General features: G+C 39.3%; 2 protein-coding genes across 2 annotated transcripts; both read left to right on the top strand.

Moving 5' to 3' along the window:
* The first annotated feature begins 166 nt into the window (after positions 1-166).
* On the top strand, positions 167-13,906 carry LOC121991459. The gene is made up of 3 exons (XM_042545457.1): positions 167-295; positions 13,158-13,507; positions 13,579-13,906. The coding sequence occupies exons 1-3, from the start codon at positions 167-169 to the stop codon at positions 13,904-13,906; spliced, it is 807 nt and encodes a 268-aa protein (XP_042401391.1).
* Positions 13,202-24,113, top strand: LOC121989232 (probable histidine kinase 6). Its single transcript, XM_042543143.1, has 11 exons — positions 13,202-14,501; positions 18,970-19,203; positions 19,282-19,451; positions 19,985-20,203; positions 20,290-20,476; positions 20,554-20,605; positions 20,690-20,919; positions 21,052-21,150; positions 21,269-21,972; positions 22,631-23,113; positions 23,496-24,113. Exons 1-11 carry the CDS (start codon positions 14,091-14,093, stop codon positions 23,761-23,763), a joined length of 3,057 nt encoding a protein of 1,018 aa, XP_042399077.1. The 5' UTR covers positions 13,202-14,090; the 3' UTR covers positions 23,764-24,113.
* The last annotated feature ends 2,205 nt before the right edge of the window (positions 24,114-26,318 follow it).

Raw genomic sequence — 26,318 nt, 5'->3', positions numbered from 1 at the left:
CGTCTGGGTTTGGCTATTCGCAAGCTTCCCCAGTGAGATGACCGTCATGCTAGCTCGGGCATCGACCCATACTTGTGCTAGCGGCCCTTGAATCCGAATATGGTGCTCGGGGGTACGGGACTCAACGTCGTCCGGGTTACGCCATTCATCAGTGGGAAAATGGATGATGACCGTTACTTGCCTCTGGCCGCTCGGATTGGAAGGCTCAGAAGTCGCTCTCCTAGTAGACTTGGACATCGGGGGCGGCCAGATGATGGATACTTGTGTAGCCGGTGAGGATTGTGGTAGCATGAAGGTGATTTGAGGTGCATAGATAGTCCCCGATGACAGCCCGGATAGCGAAGACATCCGATCGGAGGATAGAGGAGTATGGAGCGCTGCGGCTCCCTGCTCAGGAAGAATGGGCGTCGATGTCTCATCCTGTTCAGATGATGGGAGAGAAGCGGTACTAGCGGGGGTTTGTAGGGTAGAAGTGGCGGAGCAGTAGGAAGCTTCCCTGCGGCGCCTCTTGCGTCATGTCAGAGGCTCGCTGGAGGTGGCCGACTCTGAAGCCACTATGATCAGCAACATTGAAGGCTGTTCGGGAGGAAGGTCACCTGTAGCAGCCGCGGATCCACTAGTCGTTGCCTGACTCCGTCCACCCTTGCTGGGCGGCGAGTGTGTCTCTTCCGCCCCGCCGAGCGGGTCATTAGAGTGAATGACCGACTGTAAGTCGCGACTCTCCAACTCGGTCATTCTCGCGACGTTGATGTCTGCATCCGCAAGTCTGCTTTTGCTAGCCAAACGTGCCCTCAGCATGATGTGGGCTACAAAAAGGAAGAACATCAGTTATATTCAAAGATGAGGAGAAGAAAGAGCATACCTAAGCTGGACGACAGCCGTGTTTCGATCGGGCTTAGGCTGAACATATACAGGACGTCCTCTAACAGCAGTCAGTGGATGTGATACTTCTGACCGACTAAATTGGACGCCTCTTAGAGATAGTTTGATCGGCTTCGGTACGTCTTGAGTGACGGAAGCTACATCACTTCCATCTGTCAGCCGGTCGGGAAGTCGAGCCGCTCGGGAAAATGAACAAAGAAATAGTATTTCCTCCAATGTTTCTTGGAGGTCGACATTTTGTCAAAGAAGACTGAGCCCACACGAGCTCGGAATAAAAAGGTGTCGGGCTCAGATAACTTAGGATAATAGAAGTAATGGAAAACCCGAGGCGTCAAAGGGATATCGTGCAAGCGGAAGAAAACTACTACACCGCACAACAACCTAAAAGAGTTTGACATTAATTGATGTAGGGAGATACGAAAATATTTACAGACCGTAGAAAAGAAGGGATGAATGGGAAAATGAAGGCCCGCACAAAACTAGTCCTTAAAGAAGGTCAAAAAGTCGACTGGCAGTTCGTGCGACCGGTCATAGGTACAGGGAATGACAATCTAGTAATTAGATGAAAAATGGTATATGGATTTAAGCTGGTCTATCTCCTCCCCGTTAAACCTAAATTCGGTGGAAATGTACCAAAGCTCGGGGATGGGCACATGAGGTTGCGCGAAGTCGGCCATCGAAAATAAAGAATTCAAGAAGAAGCAACGAAGGGATTCAATGAAGGAAAATAAGAAGAAGCTTACTGAAGATGGTCGCCAGAGAAGAAGAGGAGAAGAAACGTCACAGAGACTGCTCGAAGATGAAAACACAAGGAACAAAGACGACAGTGACGCGAAGTAATGTTTATAAACATCGTGGTAGATTGCCCTGAGCCGTCCGATCAAGGGTTGTGAAAAACCAGGAGAAGATCTGGCCGTAGAATTTGAAAAGGCGACGTCACATCACCAGCGGATATCCACCTATCACGTCAAGCATGCGGCAACAGAAGGTGGGACACGTGGCAGCAAGTTATAGCAGAGCATTAATGAGGTTTAATCAAAAGGCATGGGCGGCGTGCTAGGCCATAATGAGCAGAGATTTGCACGGTCTTCTAGAAATTGAGAGGACATTAGCTCTTATCGTTGGGCGCCCAAACAAGAAAGTCTAGAGAAATGGAAAAATTCGCTAAGTGTTGGCATCAACCATCCTGATTGGCACAGATATCTGACTATGATACAGCCGAGCAGTCGATCCAACACTAAGCTTATGAGGTATGATCCGAGCGGCATCTACACGCCCAAGCCAACATATAAAGCAATACGACGAAATAATGTGATCCGATCAGAAGTTCGGGCCAAAAAAGGAATGGTCGATCGGCGAGTTAAATCGCCGAATTAGCGACCAAACTTCGCCGCTCATTACCTCTGAATGGCAATTAGTAGATATTAACTGACCATCTTCTAGAGCACAGAGAGTGTCCGATCGCGGAGGTTACCCAAGGCACTACTTGTCTAGTCAGTTAGAATTGTAGCCTTCTTCGACTAGACTTGAGGGAAAGACTTGTGATGCTGTGATAAAAGGGGCCCATTAAGTGTGGGTTAAAGGAGGACGTGAAGGTCAAAGTTAAGGAGGTCAATGCCAGAGGGCCAACGGGCCCATTAAAAGGTATCCAAGCAGAGCTCTACATTATGGGCCGATCAGGCATGTTTTGCCCGATCGACAAAGGGATAGGCCAAGCGAAGAGCCCGTGGGTCAAGACCATCAGAAGTTCGTTACAGAGCAGAGGAGCGTTGAGATGACCGGAGCGTTATTCCGATCGGGTGAGAACATATTATCAAGACTCGTTGCCGTACGGAAGAGTAGTTGAGTCCGACTGAGCAGAGAAATACTTGGCTAAGCAAAGGAGCACTGGGCTGAGCGGCTATCTCGCTCGGCCGATCAGCGGGATCGCTGACCTATCTTGGGATATCCTTTTGGGAGATAGTGTCGCCGCCATGGGGCCTGGTCAACAAGCGGATTGTACGACGACAAATAGGAGGTCGTTGTTGGGACCTTGATGCCGCTAGAGGGGGTGAATAGCGTCTCACCCAAATTGTCACTTCTTACACTTGTTAGTACGCAGCGGAAAACAAAATACAAACTAAAAAGAAGAAAGCTAAACCCTATAGACAATAAGAAAATACAAAATAAACCGTAACACAAGGCGTTTACGTGGTTCGGAGATTAGGGCTCCTACTCCATGGATGTCCGTAAGGTGGACTATTCCAATTCGTCGGTGGATTACTCCCCGAAAACCTCTGGCGAGCTCAAACCTCCTTCTCGGTGAAGAAACCTCACCACAACCTTGATCCAATACTCTTAGATCACAAGAAGAGCTTGGAGGATTTAGAAGACTACTAATAGGGGTTAACCACCTCTATTTCATCAACCATGTCCAAGCACTCCAAACTCTATTAAATAGAGCTCGAGAGGAAAACACTAAGCTGTTTTCCTACTACCAACCGACTGGTGTATGTACCAGTCGACTGGTCCTTCAAGTGAAGCCGATTGTTACCCAACGGTCGGCTACCAGTCGATTGATACTATATATCAATCCACTGCTACAGTGTACCAGTCGACTACTACAGTGTCGTAACAGTATCGCTACAATACTGCTATAGTTTCGCTTCAGTACTGCTACAGTAAATCCTAAAAAACATAGGATTTTGCCCTGAGTACAATCACTCAGCACTCGCTTTCATCCGACCAACCGAGACCTAGCCTTCTAGCCTTCTAGCCTCCTCCATCAGTCTCGCATCCCTCGGATGTTTCCCATCCTTCACGTCTTACCTTTTGGAGCTTCCTTCGGCTTTGTCCTTGTTGTCGGGTCTTCCTTTGCCAAGAGGCTCCTCACCTCCAGGACTTCATCCATTGATAAGTCACTCTTGGACTTACGTTGCCAAGACTACATACTTGGACTTACACCGTCGAGACTCATCCTTGGACTTTTCTCCTTTGCCAAGATCACACTTAGATTTTCCTTGTTATACCTGTATCTTGCACACTCACAATGCATATCAAATACAACAATAAATCTAACTTAAACCTTTGTCCAAATATCAAAACCTAGGACACCTAGATTACTCTAAGAATCTCCCCCTTTTAGATGTTTAGCAACCCATTTAAGTTAGGGAAACATAAATGTAATAGCAATGCAAATAAATATGTAAATCAGTTTATGCATAAATAATAGAACCTAAATCTCTAGGCTCCCCCTTGACCTAAGCTTCCCCTTGAGCTAGGATTTCTTGCAAAGATAAACTTCTCCTCCTTTGCTAATAAATGAGCAATCACTCTCCCTTCACCTTAGCTCCCCCTTGAGCTAGGATTTCTTGCAAAGGTGTGTAGGTTTCCCACTTAAATCTAAACTTCTCCCCCTTTGTCATACATCAAAAAGAGCTCCAACAATCTCCTAATTATTGGACTCTTTGATCTCTAATGACTATAAGCATCATGTATTAATCCCTCATAAGATTACATACATGTTAATCATCCTTTTAATCACTTTCTAATGCTAAAAAATACTTCCAGCCTGGTTTCAGTCGACTGCCCCCTTCAATTTCAACTCACAGAGCCCTCTGTGTAGTTGAATGCCCTCATTAAAATGAGCTTACAAAGACATTTTGTGCTCAAAAATACTGTTACCAGTCGACTGGTATCTGCGCCAGTCGACTGGTACCATATTTCTACAAAATCAGCCTTTTCCAACCAACTTCAGAAATGCACAAGAAATTCTACAAACCTCCAAAAATTCTCAAATTTTGTGGAGAAGTCTATTTTAACCTTGTATACTTGGGAAAAATATATACAAAAATATATTTATCACATATCTCAAGAATGACATAAAATTCAAAACTATCTAAATGGTTTAATTGAACCCTTGACCTAAATTCCTAGTTTTGACTTCCTCTTTATGTATCTGCCCATACTAAACCACAATACTTCCCTAGCATGGGGTTATATGATATTTATACATCAAAAACTAATTTTCATGCAATATGACCCCAATGTCATATTTTCATGCATGAAACTTAATCCAATTGTGCCAACCAACTACAGTAGAGACTCAAATCCATCTCTAATCCCTTTGACACATATTGGTTCACTTGAGATCATTTATCATATGCCCCAAATACTCTTTGAGCTCCCCCTTGAGCTCTTAATCTTATCCACCTCCCTAGGTGACTCATCCACTATGGTTAGGCCACTTCGGTGCACCTCGGGTGATACTTGGACTACAAAACTCACCTTCTTAACTTTAGACACCTTATCTTTGGTTAGTTTCTTCTTGTCCTTCACCTTGGACATCTCATCATTTCCATAATTGTATGTCATCCTAACATATTCCTTATTATTGACTTTGGATGACTCTCCCTTGTCCTTGGTCACACATCCCTTACTAATGTCATGTGCTACCTTAGCACTTGACCTCCTTTTGGTCTTGGAGGGACCTAATTTGATATTTTTGGGTCTTTGACCACCCCAAATACATGTCAAGTCCTTTAGATCCAATAATGAACCTCTCTAGAACTTTTTCCATTTCCTCAAGCTTTGCCTTCAAGGCTTGATTTTTCAACTCTAGGGTTCTAACCCTAGAGTCAACATGTCCACCTTGGACATCCCTAGACCTACCCACCTTCCTAGACATATGTTTCTCTTTCTTGGGATTAATGCTTAGGTTTTCACCTACTTTCTTTCCCTTTGGCAAAGTGGTTTGGGTCTTATTAGGTCTACTCTTACTAGATTTAGCATGAATAGGTCTCCTAGGGTTATCTCCTATATTAACCATATTCCTATCATTATATTTAAATCCATGATTATGCTTGGGTAAATAATGAAAATGATTTCTAGCATGCATGAAAGAATTTAAATTTGAACTTGAATTCAAATTAGGGTTTACCTCCCTTACCCTTGAAACTCTCTTCTTCTCCCACTTCTTCAAGTGCGTCAATTTCTTGAGGTCTCCTCTCCTTGGACACTTTGTTTGGTAGTGTCCCCACTCACCACACGTGAATAGCGTCTCACCCAAATTGTCACTTCCTATACTTGTTAGTACGCATCGGAAAACAAAATACAAACTAACAAGAAGAAAGCTAAACCCTATAGATAATAAGAAAATACAAAACAAACCGTAACACAAGGCGTTTACGTGGTTCGGAGATTAGGGCTCCTACTTCACGGCTGCCCGTAAGGTGGACTATCCCGATCCGTAGGTGGATGACTCCTCGGAAACCTCCGGCTAGCTCAAACCTCCTTCTTGGTGGAGAAACCTCACCACAACCTTGATCCAAATACTCTTAGATCACAAGAAGAGCTTGGAGGCTTTGGAAGACTACTAATAGGGGTTAACCACATCTATTTCGTTAACCATGCCCAAGCATGGTTTTTCCGCTATTTTTCCGCTACCAGTCAACTGGTGTATGCATAAGTCAACTGGTCCTTCAAGTGAAGCCGACCGTTACCCAACGGTCGGCTACCAGTTGACTGATACAGTATACCAGTCAACTGCTACAGTACTGCTACAGTATCGTAGCAGTATCGCTACAATACTGTTACAGTGTCGCTTCAGTGCTGCTACAGTAAATCCTAAAAAACATACGATTTTGCCATGAGTACAATCACTCAACACTCGTCCTCGCCCGACCAACCTAGACCTAGCCTTCTAGCCTCCTCCATCAGCCTCGCGTCCCTTGGATGTCTTCCCATCCTTCACATCTTGCCTTCTAGAGCTTCCATCGGCCTTGTCCTTGTTGTCGAGTCTTCCTATGCCAAGAGGCTTCTTACCTCCGGGACTTCATCCATTGCCAAGTCACACTTGGACTTACGTTGCCAAGACTACATACTTGGACTTACACCGCCAAGACTCATCCTTGGACTTTTCTCCTTTGCCAAGATCACACTTAGATTTTCCTCGTTGTACCTATATCCTGCACACTCACAATGCATATCAAATATAACAATAAATCTAACTTAAACCTTTGTCCAAATATCAAAACCTAGGACACCTAGATTGCTCTAACAGACGTGCCCACGACCAATTGGTGAACGTGCCCAAGACTAATTGGAGAACATGTCTGTGACCAATGGGAGAACGTGTCCATGCCTCGAAAAGTATTTGCGTCACCCACCAGGGCATTTTATAAAAGGGGATCCATACACTGACGGAGGTACGCATTATTTACTATTTTACGCTTGCGTCACTGTTGTTCTGTCTTCTTCTTCGTGTCGGTGACTGACTTGAGCGTCGGAGGGCTAACGCCAGGGACCCCTTCCCTGGCTCAGCACTAACGTTTCTTGTGTTTGTAAATCAGAGCATGGTCTACATCCAGTCAACGCAGCAGCCACATCCCAAGCTTTCCGTCTCCACGATTTTCAGACAGGATCACATGTCAAATATAATAATAAATTTAACTTAAACCTTTGCCAAAATATCAAAACCTAGGGCACCTAGATTGCTCCAACAATCTTCCCCTTTTTGATATTTGGCAACCCGTTTAACTTAGGGAAACATAAATATAATAACAATGTAAATAAACATGCATATCTACTCATGCATAAGTTATGAAACCTAACCCCAGGCTTCCCCTTCACCTAAGCTACCCCTTGAGTTAGGATTTCTCGTAAAGTTAAACTTCTCTCGCTTTGCCAACAAGTGAGCAATTGCTCTCCCTTCACCTAAGCTCCCCCTTGAGCTAGGTTTCTTACTAGGGCGTGTAAGTTTCTCACTTAAACCCAACACTTCTCTCCCTTTACCATATATCAAAAAGAGCTCCAATAATATCCCAATTATTGGACTCTTTAACCTCTAATGATCATAAACATCATGTATTAATCTCCCATAAGATTATATACATATTCATCATCCTTTTGATCATTTCTTATTGCTAAAACATATTTTCAGACTGTATCAGTCGACTGCTATTAACCCCAGTTGACTGCTCACTTCAAAACGAGCTCACAGAGATATTCTGTGCTCGTGAACAGTATTACCAGTCGATTGGTAATTGTATCAGTCGACTGGTACACTATTTCAGCCAAAAATAATATTTTTGACTCAACTTCAGAAATGCACCAGAAATTCCACAGACCTCTAAAAAATTCTAAATTTTATGAAGAGGTCTATTTTACCAATATCTACTTGAAAAAATATATTGATTACGGATCCTAAGATTGACACCAAATTCAAAACTATCTAAATTGTTCAATTGAACCTTAACTTTAAGTCCTAGTTTTGACTTCCTCTTAATGTATCTGCCACACTAAACCACAATGCATCCCTTGCATTAGTTTATATGACATCTATACATCTAAAATCAATTTTCATGAAATATGAATACCATTTTAGATTTCATGCATGAATCACAACTCAATTGTGCCAATTTCTTAGATTTGAGACTCAAATCCGTTTCCATATCACTTTGGCGCATTTAATGACCCATCTTGAGTCCCAAGCATGGTCCGCTTGAGATCCATTTATCATATGTCCTAAAGACTCTTCGAGCTCCCCCTAGATATTTTATCCTTAGCCATCTCCCTAGGTGACTCATTCACTATGGTTAGGCTACTTCATGCACCTCGGGTGACACTTGCCCTACAAACTTGACTTTCTTAACCTTAGACACTTTGTCTTTGGTTAATCTATTCTTGTCCTTAACTTTGGACACCTCATCCTTGTCATAATTATATGCAACCCTAACATATTTCTTCTCATTGGTTTTGGATGACACTCTCTTGTCCTTGGTCACTCCTCTCTTATTAATGTTATGCGCTACTCTAGCACTTGATCTCCTTTTGGTCTTGGAGGGACCCAATTTGATATTTTTGGGTCTTTGACCACCCAAACACATATCAAGTTCTCTAATCCAATAATGGACCTATCTAGGACTTTCTCTATTTCCTTAAGTCTTGCTTTCAAGGTTTGATTTTCCAATTCTAGGGTTCTAACCCTAGAATCAACATGCCCACCTTTGCATTCCTAGACCTACCATTCCTAGGCATATGTCTCCCCTTCTTGGGATTAATGTCTGGGTTTTCAACCACCTTCCTCTTCTTAGGCAAGGTAGGTTGTTTCTTTTTAGGTCGAACCTTAGTGTTTGATTTCCTAGGGTTATCTATCGTGTTAAATTTATTCATATCATTATACCTAAATCCATAATTATGCATGGATACATAATTTTTATTATTCCTAATAAGCACGAAGAAATTTGAAATTAGATTAAACTTCAAATTAGGGATTACCTTCCCTTTTACCTTTGGAGCTCTCCTTTGACTTGAGCTCCCCTTCTTCTCCCATTTCTTCAAGTGTGCCAATTTCTTGAGCTCTCCTCTCCTTGGCCACTTCGTGTGATAGTGGCCTAGCTCACCACATGTAAAGCATTGAATGTGCCTCTTCTCCTTAGCACCATCCCTACAACCTATGTTAGTCTTCAAAAGAACTTTACTGGATTTAGAGTTTATCTCATTTATCTTCTTGAGTGAAAGACACCTACTCTTGTGGTGTCCCATCTCTCGGCACTCAGAGCATTTGATGTGGGCTTTAGTGCTCTTCTCGGTGGGCACGGTTGAAGGTTGAGCTTCTAAGACATCCTCTTCCTTGGATTGCTCTTCTTCTTTTTCCTTCGAAGATGTGGACGATTTGACATCCTTCTCCCTTGAAGATATGGATGACACTTCCTCATCTTCCTTCTCCTCCTCGGATGTTGAACATATGTCAACATCCGATTGGTCCTTCTCCTCTTGAACCAATGAGCCCTTTTTCTTGGGCTCCTCCACTCCTTGGAGTTTTGTAGGATCTTCATGGAATACAATGATGTTTTTCCAAAGATCACTTGTGTTCTCGTAATTACCTACACTCAACAAAATGTTAGGAGGTAATAAATTTAATAGAATTTTCGTTACCTCTTTATCCGCCTTCGATTGCTTCCTTTTCTCCTTGGTTCAATATTGAGGTTGGAGGCGTTTTCCTTTCTTGTCCATTGGAGCCTCGAAAGGATCTTATAATGTGGTCCAATGGTCCCAATCCATTTAGAACCAAGTCTCCGACCGCTTCCTCCAATACTCGAAGTCTTCTCGATCATATAGAGGTGAGATTTGAATATCCCATCCTAGCGGACCTTCACATTCCATCTTCCTCTAGCGCTTTGCTCCCTTGGTGATTAGTCCATAGAAGAATGACCCGCTCTGATACCAATTGTTGGGACCTTGATGCCTGACTAGAGGGGGGTGAATAGTCTATCACCCAAATCGTCGCTTCCTACATTCGTTAGTACGCAGGGGAAATACAAAATAAAATACTAATAAGGAAGCTAAATCCTAAGCAATACAAGATAAGAAACACAAACCCAATGACATGTTTATGTAACGTAGTTCGGAGATTAAGGCTCCTACTCCACGACTGCTTGAAAGATGGATAATCTCGATTCGTCGGTGGATGACTCCTTAGAAAACTATGGCGAGCTCAAATAACTCCTTGTGGGTGGAGAAATCTTGTCACAACCTCGCACAAGCACACTTGATCACATAAGAGCTTGGTAGATTCTAATAAGGGTTAACTACTTCTATTTTCGTTAACCTTAGCCAAGTACCCTGAGCTCTCTAAAATAGAGCTCGGGAAGAAACACCTAGCTGTGTTTTCCGCCACCAATCGAGTGGTAAAATCACTAGTCAACTGGTTCTCTGTGGAATTCGATCGTTACATACTAACGGCTCGATCCCAGTCGACTGATGGAAGTATTAGTCGATTGTTATAGTAATTGTTACAGTAACTGCTACAGTAATCGCTACAATAACTTCTACTGTACCAGTTTACTATTTTCACAACCGTCGGATACAGAAATATTTTGTGTCCTAGCCTAGTCGACTGGTCCAGTTGCCAATCGATTGGTCTAGTTACTAGTCGACTGGTAAAACCCTAACCCTAGGATTTTGACATTCACTCAACACTCTGTCCTTGTCCGACCAACCTAGATCTAGCCTTCTAATCTCCTCCATCAGCCTCGCGTCCCTCGAATCTCTTCCCATCCTTCGCGCCTTAGCTTGTCTTCTGGAACTTCCTTTGAGCTTGTCCTAGTTGTCGGATTTTTCTTTACCAAGAGGCTCCTCACGTCCGGGACTTCAACCATTACCAAGTCATACTTAGACTTATGTTGCCAAGACTACATATTTGAACTTAAACTGTCAAGACTACTCTTAGACTTTTCTTCTTTGTTAATATCACACTTAGACTTTTCTTATTATATCGATATCCTGTAGACTCATAATACATATCAAATATAATAATAATCTAATTTAAATCTTTACCTAAATATTAAAATCTAACACACCTAAATTGTTCAAACAAAGATTTCCTGAGGAATTCTGTGGAGCTGCAGATTTAGTATTTCTAAATCTTCCCCAACCTTGGTTAGCGTTGCCATATCTTCGGAAAATGTTGAAGCAAAATGGAGTATTGTGCTCATGTACTCCATGCATCGTGTGAGGTTTTGACAATAGGTTTTACAGGTTGCCTTTTTTTCACCTGCTATTTTCTGCAATCAAAATTCATGCGTATAGTTCTTTTTCTGCCATCGCATTTATTCCTTCTATCATTATCTGAATTTTCCAGTTGTAGTTTACCAAAACTATCCCAACATGTAATATAATGAGCTTTAATTTACCATCATAAAGCAAAAAATGACTTAAATATCCTCGTATATTCAAGAATATTAATTAACTTGAAATATTATTTCAACTCCTTATAATTTCATAAATCGATACAAACTGAAATAGATATAATTTGAGATCTCTAGGTCCATCAGTTGATTTTGATTGAAATCCATTGATAGATCTAGAGAGTTCCGATTGTATTCATTTCATTCCTATGGATTTCTGGAGTTGCAAGGAGTTCAAATATGTTATCTATTATTTATTTCAGCTTCTGTTAAAATGTAATAAAAAAGAATCATCAAAAATTTTTAATATTGAGTCTCATATGGAATCATATCAGGATCAACGCAGGCCTGATATCATTCCTTATCGGACTCATATTGAGCTTGATATGATTCCATATCAGACCCACGCTGGGCTTGATATGATACATATCAGGTCTAATATGAAGAATTTTGACGATTCTTTCTTATTATATTTTAACACTTCCAAGAAGTTAAAATAAATAATAGATAGTATATTTGAACTCCTTATAACCTCAGAAATCCACATGAACTGAAATAAGTACAATCAGAGCTCTCTAGGTTAATTAGAGGGTTTCGGTCAAAATACACTGATTTAGAGATATCAAATTTCATCTATTTCAGTTCCTGTAAATTTCTGGAGTTACAAGAAATTCAAATATACTATCTATTATTTATTTCGATTTCTTCAAATATATTAAAATATTATAAAAGGTCAATCCAATGTTATCAAAATCGCGAGTGAACTCGTAAACTCATACAAAATCGTGAGTTTACTTATGAAAATCGAGTGAAATCGTAATAAAATCGTGTATTAAAGTAAAATCGGAACAAAATCGTAAAATCAGATCAAAATCATAAAATTACATTTAAACTTGTAAAAACATGATTTTTGAAATAATTTTACCGATTTTGTGTCATTAATAAAAGGGAACTATTTTGGACAAAATGATATCGTTTTGGGATAATTTTAAATTTGTATTTGCCTATGAATGATTTATATTAATTTGTTATCTTGTGTTTTATTTATCTTTACTTAAGCTTTAGACTTAAATTTTACTTAAGCTTTAGACTTAAATTTATGTTTATGTTATTTTTTCATGGTAAATATTTGGTCGTTTAAAAATTTAAAATTATGAGTAGTTTATGATTGTATGAATTAAAGTGTTATATATATAGATTTATATTATAATTTAGATTAAAATATTTAATGATCAATTAAAAAGAATATATCATGTTTTTTTAAAATTGATTTAAAGTATGATATAAAATCTTATCAATTTTATGACTATTTTAATGATTTTACCTAAATTCTTAAGTTTGAAGAGGGCGAGAGAGGAAATAGAAAAAAATAATAGAGCAAAAAATGGATAAAAAAAATAGATTGGTTAGAATGGAAAGTAAACTTAAATGTGTACGCTTTTTTAATAAATACCAAAATAATATGTGCATATGGTGAATTTAAAATTTTTGATGCATCATTAATAAATTGCCGAAACTAAATAGACACATAAAAACGATAGTGAATAATAAAAGTATAATAATTAAATTAGTTAAATGAAAAAAATTACGATATTAATTTTAATAAAGGACTATTCGTCTATAACCTGGAGACGGGCTCAAAGCCCGTCGCTGACGGCTGCGATCGGAGGTCAACGTGTTCTTTCCCCCTCGCTTCCATGTGGCCCTGCGCGGTGGTGGGAAACTACTAAAACCCTAATCTTTCGAGCTCTGGATATCTCTTTCGACAACGAAAAGGTCTTCACGATCACCGCATTTGGAGCGGGAGCTGACCTGGAACCCGAAGTTGCTTCGGGTGAAGGTAAATATCCGAGAGGGGGGCTTCTTGGTCGCCGCTCGCTAGCATACTTGAGACTGTCTTGCAAAATCTGGTCTTGGAGGTGGAAGCCAATCGCATTAGGGATTCCTTTGAAGAACAGGTAGATTGCAACTAAAAACAAATCGCTGAGAGCGAGGGAAGAACAAGATTTTTTTTTTTTTGGAACCGTAGGTTAGGATTGGGAAGTGGGAGGTCGGTGGAAGCGGAAGAAGCGGGATTTTATATTGAGCTAAATCCTCGACGCTACCGCTCTGGGAAAGCGATTTTTCTCCAAAGTATTGTAAGCTTCTCGCGTAATTGTGCTCCGGTTGCGGAGGAAGACCAGATTTTTTTTTTATTTCCATTTTTTATGCTAATTACGCTTCTACCCTTAAATCTCAATTCTGAGCTTGAAGGTTGTGTTTCTTCCCCTTCGAGCTTTTTAATACAGAGTGGAACGGGAGTCGGGAGAGAGACGAACGTGCTCAGTTGTTGTCGCCAGTACCAAACCACAACTTGACTCGCCTTCGCTTTGTATTTTTTTAATGGAGGAGAGAGAGAGATAGCAGAGAAGAAAACCAGAGAAGAGAGAGAGGCGAGCTGGCTGTCTCGCTCATTGCCATTGGGATAAGCGGGGTTTCCCCCTTTTAAGAAGGTCTTAACCACGCCTTCATCCTCTTTCCCGCAAATCAACACAAGAATTGATGCTGTTTGCTTGGAGCCAAACCAAGCTAAACTGCAATTTGGACGTTCCCCCGCCGCAGAGCGAGAAAGCAGATCCAAAGGTGGGAATTTTGCAAAAGGTTGGTGGTGCGACTTTGAGTCGGAAAAAGAAGAGGGCATTCATGGAGGACAGAAGGAAGATGATGTGGTGGTGGAGGCGGAGGGCAGCGGTGGTTGGCGGAGTGGCGATTGCGGTGGGCGTGTTCTTGGCGTCGCACTGCTACTTCCGGAGGGAGAACATGGTTAAGGCGGAGGAAGCGCTGGTGAGCATGTGCGAGGAGCGTGCGAGGATGATTCAGGACCAGTTTGCTGTAAGCGTCAACCATGTGCACGCTCTCGGCATCCTCATCTCCACTTTCTACTACCAGAAGCAGCCACCAGCCCTTGATCAGGTGGGACAAGTAGAGGTCTTGGTCATTATTCATTTCCACTTTTGTTCCTTCTTCTTCTTCTCTTAATTGATTGGGTATTTATGCTGTGTTTCTCCTGTTTGGTTGATCCTCTAGTTCTTTCCTTTTACCTCTCTTGGAAATGTGAGGATAAAGATGCGTTTCTCCTAATTTTCTCTTGTTCATTTTTTTCCAGACATGTTTGATAGCTACCTGCATTAATACTCTTTTTACTTAGGCTAAATACTAACCCCTTGTGTTTTCTATCTAAGTAGTATTTTGCCCCTCTGTATTTTAAAAATAACATTTAACAAAAGTAAGATATGAGAAGACATATAAAAGACAATTGTGTCCTTGTTTTTTTTTTATCATTTTTCGATAATAACCTCAAGAGGGAAAAAACATATTGAATTGATCATTATATCCTTTGGTAAAAATCTTTACAAAATTCATGCCTACATCAGCATAAACAATATAAAAGTAGCAATTCTGAAAGAGATAACCAGCCAAAATCTCATTCCACTACCCTCACCAAACCAAAAAGAGCTCAAATTCTAAATTGATGAATCAAAATCAAATAAAGATAGAATAAAGTTCATCATTAAAAATCTCCTCATCATAAAATGTGGCATACAATGAAGTAGAAGTGAAGTGTTGGTTTGGGAAAATACCACCAATACGCACATCAAAAATATTACAAAATCTAGGAAGGAAGTTTATGGTCTATTGTGACTATAAGGTTTAATATACCGCATAAATCCAAAACCACTAACATCTAATGGATGTCAACTACTATTTGCATGCAAAAAAAATGGTAGATGTGAGTTCTTCCGGTGGATGGATGAAATAGAAGAAGAAACACATGAAATTAAGTGTTAGAGTTATGTGCTAATTATAATTAGGATCATCTGCTTTAACACATCTTGTAACTCTAACACACATATAATCAAGATCAACTCTTTCTATAAAGACTACTGAAAGAACCCATTTCTTGTGCTTCTTCTATTTCATCCATCCACCGGAAGAACCCACATTCACCATTTTTCTGCATGCAAATAATAGTTGACATCCATTATATGTTAGTAGTTTTGAGTTTATGTGGTATATTAAGATGTTTGAGCACTAACCTTGTGACTTATGAACTTCCTTCCTAGATTTTGTAATTGTTGGTGCAATCAACCTCCAAGGTTTTGATGTTTGACAATATGTTTAATGGAGCTTGGTGAAGGTTGACCTAGTTAAGTGAGAAGTCTAGTAAGGTCAAGGTTGACTAGATGACTAACAAGAAGTGGTTGACTAGATGACTGACAAGGTTGACAATATGTTTAATGGAGCTTGGTTAAGTCCAAGCAGGTCAAGGTGACCTGATGCTTGGCAAGAAGAAAAACTCTAGGGGGAAGTAACCCTAGGTAAAGAGGAAAACCCTAGGGGTACGTTTGGTTCAAGCTATCAAGTATAATCTTGCTTATGTGATTACCAGGTAATCACATAACCAAGGTTATGGAGAATAAAACATAATCTAATATTGTTTGGTCCAACCTAGGTAATGTAACAAAAACTTGTTTGCTTAAAGATTTTAATGTATAACCTAATTTAATATTTTACTGTATTACCTCAGTTACAGAATCAATAATGTATATTATTATTATTATTTTCTTTTTGAAGTTTACATTTTTTTTTAAGTTTACGTTCTTTACGATTTTTTAACTTTACTTTTTTTTAAAAAAAAATTACATTATTTTAACTTTACTATATTTTAAAAAATTAAAATTTATTTTTTCAATAAAATAACACATATTTTTATTTTTTATTTAGTTTTTATAATTTAAAATGGAATTTTTGTTATAAAAATTTTAGAGGTATTTTTGCCCCCAAGTATAAGTATCAGAGGATATTTTTGGCAAAATTTTTTTGTTAACCCCAGAATCAAGAAAAACAACTGAGGTTTTCCAATTCCGGGTTGCATGCCCTCCTTTTGCGGACGTGTCGGGCATTGATCATTACTCATTACTCAGGAATCACCGATTGCCTAAACCAAACAGGTTTTCGTTGATAACCTTAGATGGATAACCAAGATTATCTAGGATAACTCTCAACCAAACACACCCTAGGGGAGGTAACTCTAGGTCTTGGAGGAGTGAACTCCAAGTAAATGCCCTAGTGAGTGAAACTAGGTGGTAAAAGACCTAATGAGTGAAGGTAGGTGGTGAAAGCCTTGGTGAGTGAAGTCAGAAAATGGAACCCTAGGGGAGGTAACCCTAGGTAGTGAGAAGTCTTGAAGGAGTGAACTTCAAGCATGTGTGATCGAATGGTTTCCGGTCGACCATGCACGGTCAATCGGATCAGTGGATTTTAATAAACCTAAGTATAGTTTTACCAACACTATTTTGCATTACTATTATTGCTATTGTGCTAATTTAGTATTGCATGAAAAGTCTTAGTGGATCAGACGATCATACATTGAGCAGAGAAAGTCCAAACAAGTCTGGAGGATCCGATGTTTGGCAGGTGAGTTAAGGTAAACTATGGAGATAATGAAGTGAGGTCGTGTCCCATTAGAGATAAACCTTAGGTACTGATCTAACTAAAGAAATCGACGGAGGTTTCTAAGTTGAGATCAAGACAGTTCTTACTGTCTTCATATTGCATATTATATCTGTTCTAAACTCTGTTTTTGCTTGAAAAATATTGTGCTATTGTACTAACACTGTTTTGCATAAATTGATGTTCCATTGACGGAAAGTAAGGTTTGGTCGACGGATCCATAGATTGTTCTGTCGACGGAGTGTTCAGTTGATGGATAAAACTCATCCAACAGATCATATCAAAGCATACAAGGAAAGCAAGGTTCAGTCGACGAGTCAGGTGGTTCAGTCGACAGAACAGCTTGATTTACGGGATCTGATGGACTGGATCGAAGCAAACAGGGAAGGCCAGAGGTCTCGTCGACGAATCAGGCGGATCAGTCGACAGAACAACTTGATTTACGGGATTACACAGATCGGATCACAACACACAAGGAAATATCAGAGATCCGTCGACTGATAGATCATTCAGTCGACGGAAAGGATCAGTTGACAGAACAATTTATCTGTCGACTGAACGAGGGTTATGAAAGGACTTAGGATCCGAGCTAATTATCACATCTCTGATCAAGTCATTTGTTATTGTGCTACATGTGCAAGCTCTGTTCCTATGACGTCGGAAAGCTCACTGACAACCTACGCCTCTTGTTATTTCATTCGTTGTCGGTATAACTGTATTTAAATTCCATTATACCTGTACTTGTATTATCATTCATATAGTGAATTGTCCAATGAAAGCGGTAAGGATTGTGGACCTTGAAGTAGGAGTCGTCAAGGCTCCAAACCAAGTAAAAAAGATTTGTCTCTTGTTTTTTTTATCTTTATTTTATTTCCGCTGCGAATTCGTATTTTAACAAAAGAAAAGAAAGTTTAAAAAGGACGAGATTCACCCCCTCTCTCACCATCAACAATCCTTCAGTAATGTCTTTGATGTGCGTATTGGTGCAATTTTGCCACACCACCACTTCACTACTACTTAACTGTATGCCACATTTGATGATGCGGAGGAGATTTTTAATGATGAACTTTGTTCCATCTTCATTTGATTTGGTTCATCAATTTATAATTCTAACTCTTTTTTGGTTTGGTGAGAGGGTGGTGGAATGAGTTTTTGGCTGGTTATCCCTTTCAGTTATGCTGTTTTTTCTGTTGTTTATACTGGTGCATGTATGAATTTTTGAGAGTTTTTACCAAAGGATATAATGGTCAATTCAATGTGTTTTTTCTCCTCTTGAGGTTATTATCAAAAAATGATAAAAAAAAAAGGACAAGGACACAATTGTCTTTTATAAGTTTTCTCGCATCTGACTTTTGGTCAATTGGGGTTAAATGTTATTTTTTAAATATAATGGATCCATTCATTTAATATTTGTCATAGTTTTAATGCTGGTTGACAATCTAACGCAACCCTCCTCTTTTATCCGAGCTTGGGACCGGCCATGACTAGGTCGTCACGGGCGGAGTTTTATTTTTTAAATTATAGGGGGGGGGGGGGTTAAATGTATTTAGACATTATTTTTTTTTCCATCTTGTCCTCCCTTTATATTGAAAAACAATGTATCTTCTGTTACTACCCATTGGATAAACATATGCAAGATTCTGGTATCAGTTATGCATTTTATAGGAAGCATATTTTAGTTGTCTGTAATGGTTAAATCTGTTATATGTTCTTACCTTCTCAAGCATTGTGTGTGAGTCAATTTTAGTTTGATTGCAGAAGACACTCACATACTACACTGCAAAAACATTCCTTTGTGATTCTTGATAAGTCACATATCACTAGTTCTTTTTTAGGATACATAGTTTACTAATCTACATTGTTTAAATCGCTCTTCTATTTTACCTATTTGAACATTGTGCTTGAGTTAATTTGAGTTCAAATGCAGGAGACGTTTGCATACTATACTGCAAAAACAGCCTTCGAACGACCTCTGTTGAATGGGGTAGCATATGCCGAGCGAGTTGTTCATTCCCAAAGGGAAACATTTGAGAGTCAACAGGGGTGGACAATCATGACCATTAAAAGAGAGCCATCACCCATACAGGATGAGTATGCTCCCGTAATTTATTCCCAGGAGACTGTATCTCATATCGGGGCACTTGATATGATGTCCAGCGAGGTTTAGCACTTGGCAACTTATTAATTCTGGCAATGGTTTTGTTCCTTTAGCTTTTGTTGATTCCTGCTTCTTACACAGGAGGATAGAGAGAATATTTTACGGGCTAGGGCTACTGGGAAAGCTGTTCTCACAAAACCTTTTAGGCTTCTTAAGTCGAATCATCTTGGTGTAGTTTTGACATTTCCAGTATATTATGCCGGCCTTCCTGAGGATGCAACAGTAGAACAACGTGTGCAAACAACTGCAGGGTGAGATATTGTCTTATACATGTACTTACTTTATTCCAATTCTATCGGCCTTCAATTTCTACTAACATCTTCACTACATGCTATCTGATTTATGGTTAATACCTTCAAGTATTTAATGGCTTAAAAGTATATTTTAATTTGCCTTGTGAGAAAACCTGCCTAATAACAAAGAAGAAGTTGCCAAATCTAGGCCTTAGCAATAATGCATTCATTTTTCATGAACGGGTTTAGAATTTTGCCATATCACTCAAATGAAAAACTAAAAATATATCTTATTTCTTGATAAAATGGATTTTACTAGCAATATAGCCCAATATATCTGATCGACAGGAGATTCATGTAGATGATTCTAAAAAGTTGAGAATTACATCTAAATGTTGTATTGTATATGTCTAAACTGCAATCTGTTAGTCCTAATATTAGCTATATTCCTTTATTATGTATTGCTAGATACAAGCATTTTATTTTATAAGTTTATCTTCAGCCAATAGTCTTTTACCATCTTCCACCTTGAAATACTTGCTTCCTCACAGATATCTTGGGGGTGCGTTTGATGTAGAGTCACTTGTGGAAAATTTATTGAGGCAGCTTGCTGGTAGTCAAGATATTGAGGTAAATGTTTATGATATAACCAATACTACTGAATCCCTGATCATGTATGGGCCTCAAGATCCAGAGGGTTATATGCCTCTTTCACATGTCAGCATGCTTGATTTTGGAGATCCATTCAGAAAGCACCAAATGCATTGCAGGTTAGGTATTACAAATTAGTTTACACATGCAATTTTTTTTTCCCAGGCGTTTCATGCTTGCTAAAATAATTGGCTGTATTGATCAGGTACAGGGAAAAACCTCCCCTTCCACTGTCTGCTATTACAACTCCATTTGGTATCTTTGTAATCATCATGCTTGGTGGTTACATAGTATTTACTGCAAAGAATCGTTATGACAATGTTAAAGAAGATTGTCGGAAGATGGAAGAACTAAAAGTTCAAGCAGAGGCTGCAGATGTTGCAAAATCTCAGGTATGGCATTTCCTTTGGATCATGAAATTCCTCTTTTCTTCATATTTCTAATTTCTTTCCTTTTGCTAATATGACAGTTTCTTGCAACTGTATCGCATGAGATAAGAACACCTATGAATGGTGTACTAGGTATCGATCCTCTTTCTGCTGTCAGTTTTTGGATTTATATGATTTGCTAGTGTGTAAACTGTCCATTGTCAATTTTTATGGCAGGAATGTTAGACATGCTTTTGGATACTGACCTTAATTTAACCCAGAAGGATTATGCTCAAACTGCTCAAGTTTGTGGCAAGGCATTAATTTCACTAATCAATGAAGTTCTTGACCGGGCAAAAATTGAAGCTGGCAAGTTGGAGATTGAGGCAGTTCCATTTGATTTGAGGTCAAACCTTGATGATGTGATCTCCTTGTTTTCTTCAAAATCAAGAGAGAAGGGCATTGAAGTAAGCCTATGTCCCTTAGGATGAAGTTCTTTGAGTTATTCTATTCTCTCCTTTTCCATGACTAAATGGTTTTATCAATGAATTTACTGCATGCAATTTCTGGTATGTTTCTTATGTGTTGGCTGATTACAGCTCGCTGTATTTGTATCTGATAAAGTTCCAGAAGTCGTCACTGGCGACCCTGGGAGATTTCGGCAGATAGTAACAAATCTAGTGGGGAATTCAGTTAAAGTAAGTCCTGGAATATTTTTTCCTATTATCTTTAGGTAGACTAACTTGAAACTTTGAGGGAGCAATTGATCTGTCGTTTTGCTTATATCCTGTTCATAACTCATTCATACTTTCACAGTTTACTGAGAGGGGCCATATATTTGTTCAAGTCCATTTGGTTGGGAACTCAAATCCAGGGATAGAAGAAGTTTATGCTGGCTTAAATGGGCAAACAAGAGCAGATAAAGTTCATAATTTTAATACTTTGAGTGGATTTCAAGCTCCAGATGTTAGAAATAGTTGGGAGAATTTCAAGCTTCTACTTTCAGATGAAAAGTTAGCACCTGAGGTCTCAGGAAGTGAAGTGACATCCAAGAAAGCTGAGGAAAATGTCACTCTGATTGTCAGCGTTGAAGATACAGGGATTGGGATCCCCTTACGAGCCCAGGATCGTGTCTTCACACCTTTCATGCAAGCTGACAGCTCAACTTCCAGAAACTATGGAGGTACTGGGATTGGCTTGAGCATTACTAAATGTCTGGTTGAATTGATGGGCGGGCAAATTAGCTTCGTCAGCCAACCAAATGTTGGAAGTACGTTTACATTTAGTGCTGTTGTCAAGAGCTGCAATAAAGATACAATTACAGAGACAAAGAGATCTCCTTTTGAGATTCTACCTTCTGGGTTTACTGGAATGAAAGCGTTCCTAATTGATGGCAAACCAGTTAGAAGTGCTGTAACACAGTACCATTTAAATAGGCTGGGCATAGCTGTTGACATTTCAGAAACAGTCAAGACGGCATTAATTTCCTTGGTTGGACGGAATGGTAGTCTAAAAACTGGGTACGTCTCACAGTGTATGTTTTTTCTGCTCACTATTGAAGGATGTATATTTTTCAGTGCATACTATTACTGCCTTGGTTTCTTGATCAATATCATGGAAAGACATGCTGCTGATCTAGCCACTACCACATGAACAATATGAACTAGCTCTCTTTATTAACTTTGGCCTGAACCAGATTATGTGGAATTGTACCATGCCTTGCTTATTATATGGTACATTTTCACACCATCATCAAAATTTATATAAATCAACACTAATCCACACTCACCATGCGGGCACTGCTCCAAGGTGTTAACATCTTCCATACTTTAGGCTTGACATTTCCCTCAAGATTCAAAATCCAACTTACTGCGTAGAATAATCCCTAATCGACAACTTTGGTGGTAACTCCACCATCATACAAGTAGCCTTTTCCTAACACTTCATCATACTTAGAATTGGGTTTGCTTTGGTACCATTTGTCACACTCTGCTCAGATTAGAGAATTAGCTCAATGACATGTTATGCCCAATCACTAACTGAAAATCTTTTCTGATTTATTTGCATGAACACTTTTGATTACTATAATATTCAGGATTTTGCTACTATGTTTGTCCTTTTCATATTCCTCAGTTGTTATTTTGATTATTTCTTTCTTTTCCTGTAATTTCTATCCAGGAGACAACCGTACATCATATTTGTTGAAAAAGACTCATGGTACACTGGTATGGATGTTGACTTGCATGATCAACTGATGTCACTTAAGCAAAATGGTTGCATCCTAGAATTGCCAAAGGTCATACTCTTGGTGACCCATGAATCTGAGAAAACAAAAGCTGGTTCTATTATCGATACTGTGATCATGAAACCTCTCAGAGCAAGCACCGTAGCAGCATGCCTTCATCATGTGCTTGGTATAGAAAAGACACAAAGGAAAGACATGTTGAATGGTCCAGCTAATCTGCACACTCTATTAGCAGGTAAGAATATATTGGTGGTCGATGACAACAAAGTAAATCTTAGAGTTGCTGCAGGCATCCTTAAGAAATATGGAGCGAGGGTGGAATGTGCTGAAAGTGGGAAAGATGCTGTTTCACTCCTCCAACTGCCTCATAAGTTTGATGCCTGTTTCATGGATGTTCAGATGCCTGAAATGGATGGGTATGGATCAAAATTTTATTTTTCACACAATTAGCGGTTTTTATTTCTCGAAACTAAATATTGGAACTTTCTAGAATCTGTTAAAATTTGTGTTTTTGATTACTTGCATAATGAGTTTGTATGCTAGACGTCTCCTAGCTAAGGCGTGCATCACTATATATCTGATAGGCCTGAGGTGAGCAGGTGATTAGAAAATAGGAAACTGTTACATGTATCTACAGATCAAAGCTAGATAACAATCACCAAAAAGGGGGAAAAATCATGTCATGTAATGCTTGATAATATTGAAAATTCTGTAAATTGCATTATTATTTGAATCTCACACCTACAGAACAAAGCTAGATAATCAGCTAATGAACTCACATAGAGGTTTATTTTTCAGGTTTGAAGCAACTAAACTTATACGGTCGATGGAGAGCATGGCAAATGAATGCATCAAGAATGAAGGAGACTCTATATATGGGGAGGAATCTACGATTGCTAAGTGGTACCTGCCGATTCTCGCCATGACTGCTGATGTGATCCAAGCCACATATGAGAAGTGCATGCAATCTGGAATGGATGGATATGTCTCTAAGCCCTTTGAAGAAGAACAACTTTATCAGGCAGTTGCTAAGTTCTTGGTATCAAAATCTAAGTCGGACTCATGACAAGTATTTTTTCTACTAAAAGATCTCTAGCGCAGAGGTTGTGGATGCAACCAGATGGATGTCAGTGTCAATAATGGTAGAACAACCTCAGAAAGGATACATTGTACAAAGGAGTATGACGGTCTCTGCAAAATGTTGACAATTTCAGCTGTAGGTGACGGCAGATGTTCTCAAATTTCTTTGTTTTTGTTCGATATATTTGCTGTTTGGATGTAAGGGCTTCTAAATGTCATTCGTTGAAAGAAATGCATATTGTAGTTTTTTCTTCCAATTTTTTGATAAAATTAAGACATTCCTTGTATAGGAAGTATGTTCGACTTCGAGACTCAAGGTTGTGATGGTTTTTACCATGAAGAGAATTCTTTGGCTTCGGATATTGTTTAAATGATAATTGTTCTTTCAGTTTTTGATCTCTTGAGCTTATTACTGAACGTGATGGCAAAAAAGGTGAATGCGCTCGCTTTAGTGTCTCTGTCAATCTGTTTCAGGATCAACACGGAGGAGGTAAATCACGGACGACTCGTTATATTGACATTCAAACTTCAGATCTCATGGTGATAACATCCGCTAGCCACTAGACCATCCTAGTTTATTACTGAATATGGTGGCAAATCCTAGCTTATTACTGAATATGGTGGTAAAAGGTGAATACGCTCACCTCCAGCTTCCCCCTAATCTGTCTCAGGGTCAATACGGATGAGGTAAATCACGGATGACTATTAGCCTTTCGAATAGTGTCTATCACATAAAGGAGACATTTGTCTCAGGCTTTACCGAGATTCGAACCTCAAACCTCATGGTAGCAACATCTTATGTGCTAGCCACTGAACCGTCCCGAGGGGACTAGCTTATTACTGAACATGGTGGCAAAAGACGAATACGCTCGCCCGCAGCGTCTTCTGCCAACCCGTCCTAGGGCCAACATGGAGGAGGTAAATCACGAGTAAATCACGAGCGACTACTAGTCTTTGGAATAATAACTAGCATATAAGGGAGGTATTTACCTCGGCTTTGTCAAGATTCGAACCCCAGATCTCATGGTGGCAACACTTCATACGCTAGCCACTAGACCGTCTCGAGGGAACAACTTATTACTGAACATGGTGGCAAAAGGCGAATACGCTTACCCCCAGCGCCCCCACCAACCTGACCCAGGGTCAATATAGAGGAGAGGATGTAAATCACGAGCGGTTACTAACCTTTGGAATAGTGACTAGCACATAAGGGAGACATTTATCTCGACTTTGCCGAGATTCGAACCCCAGATCTCATTGTGACAACACCTCATGTGCTAGCCACTAGATTGTCTCGAGGGGACAACTTATTACTGAACATTGTGGCAAAAGGCGAATACACTCGCCCCAGTGCCCATGCCAACCCGTCTTAAAGCCAACACGGAGAAGCTTATTACTGAACATTGTGGCAAAAGGCGAATATGCTCGCCCCCAGCGCCACCGCCAACTCATCCCAAGGTCAACACGGAGGAAGTAAATCACGGACGGCTACTAGCCTTTGAAATAGTGACTAACACATAATGGAGGTATTTACCTTGACTTTATCGAGATTCGAACCCCAAATTTTATTATGATAATATTTCATGCGTTAATCACTAGATTCATCCGAGAAGATTATTTATTACTGAACCTGAAGAGACACAATGTTGTTTTCCTAATATAACCGATCTTTTTAATATGTATTAATAAATAAATATAGGCATATTTTTTAAGCTTGATAAAATAAACATATAAGAATGATAGCATATGGTGAAATTCATCATCCAGCAGCCTCACACGATTGATTTGACGAGATAAAATAAACATATAAACTCTTACGTATTCAAGTAGAGTTAGACTAAACTCATTTATTGAATGGCAGAGAAATCTAAAAAGTTAACAAATGGACACTATAATTCAGATAATTAAAGTAATAATAATAATAATAATTATAGGGTAAATGATTTATATCCTTTGCAACTAATGGAAGAAAATGGAGATATCATTGATGTAGTATTTTATAATAAATATATTTATCTTCCAATCGGAATCATCAAGTCGCTTTGGCCGAGTGATTAAGGCGCGTGCCAGCTAATGTCAGTTAAATCAGTGCTGTAAAATAAAAATAATATATTATTATCATTATTATGTCTCATCTCTTAATTTGTTAGAATAGAGGGACTATAATATGAATATACCATCATTTAAAGGCTGGTTGGCTGGGTCAATGATATTTTAGATAATAAATTTTATATTAATGTTAGTTCTTATGAATATATAGTAATTGACATTTCTTATTTAATTTTATAGGAAAAAATATAATAAAATACATTTCTACCCATGCATTTCCATTCATTAGTTCCACGATAAAATGTATTCTTTGTTTCTCGTATATCAATTCAACGTATGGATTCAAAATGTACCTGAAATTGACATGTTACTTCGTTCATCCAAATTAACCGAAATGAACTTTCTTTCTCCTGGCAATGATAAACTCTACACTTCGATGAGCTTGCTACCTGATAAGAATTGATAAATTGTTTGTGACTAGTCACAAGCTTG

The sequence above is a fragment of the Zingiber officinale genome, chromosome 6B, assembly GCF_018446385.1.
Source record: "Zingiber officinale cultivar Zhangliang chromosome 6B, Zo_v1.1, whole genome shotgun sequence".
NCBI classification, from domain to species: domain Eukaryota; kingdom Viridiplantae; phylum Streptophyta; class Magnoliopsida; order Zingiberales; family Zingiberaceae; genus Zingiber; species Zingiber officinale.
Note: the sequence above shows the minus strand (reverse complement) of the source record. Positions and strands in the feature narration are given on the sequence as shown.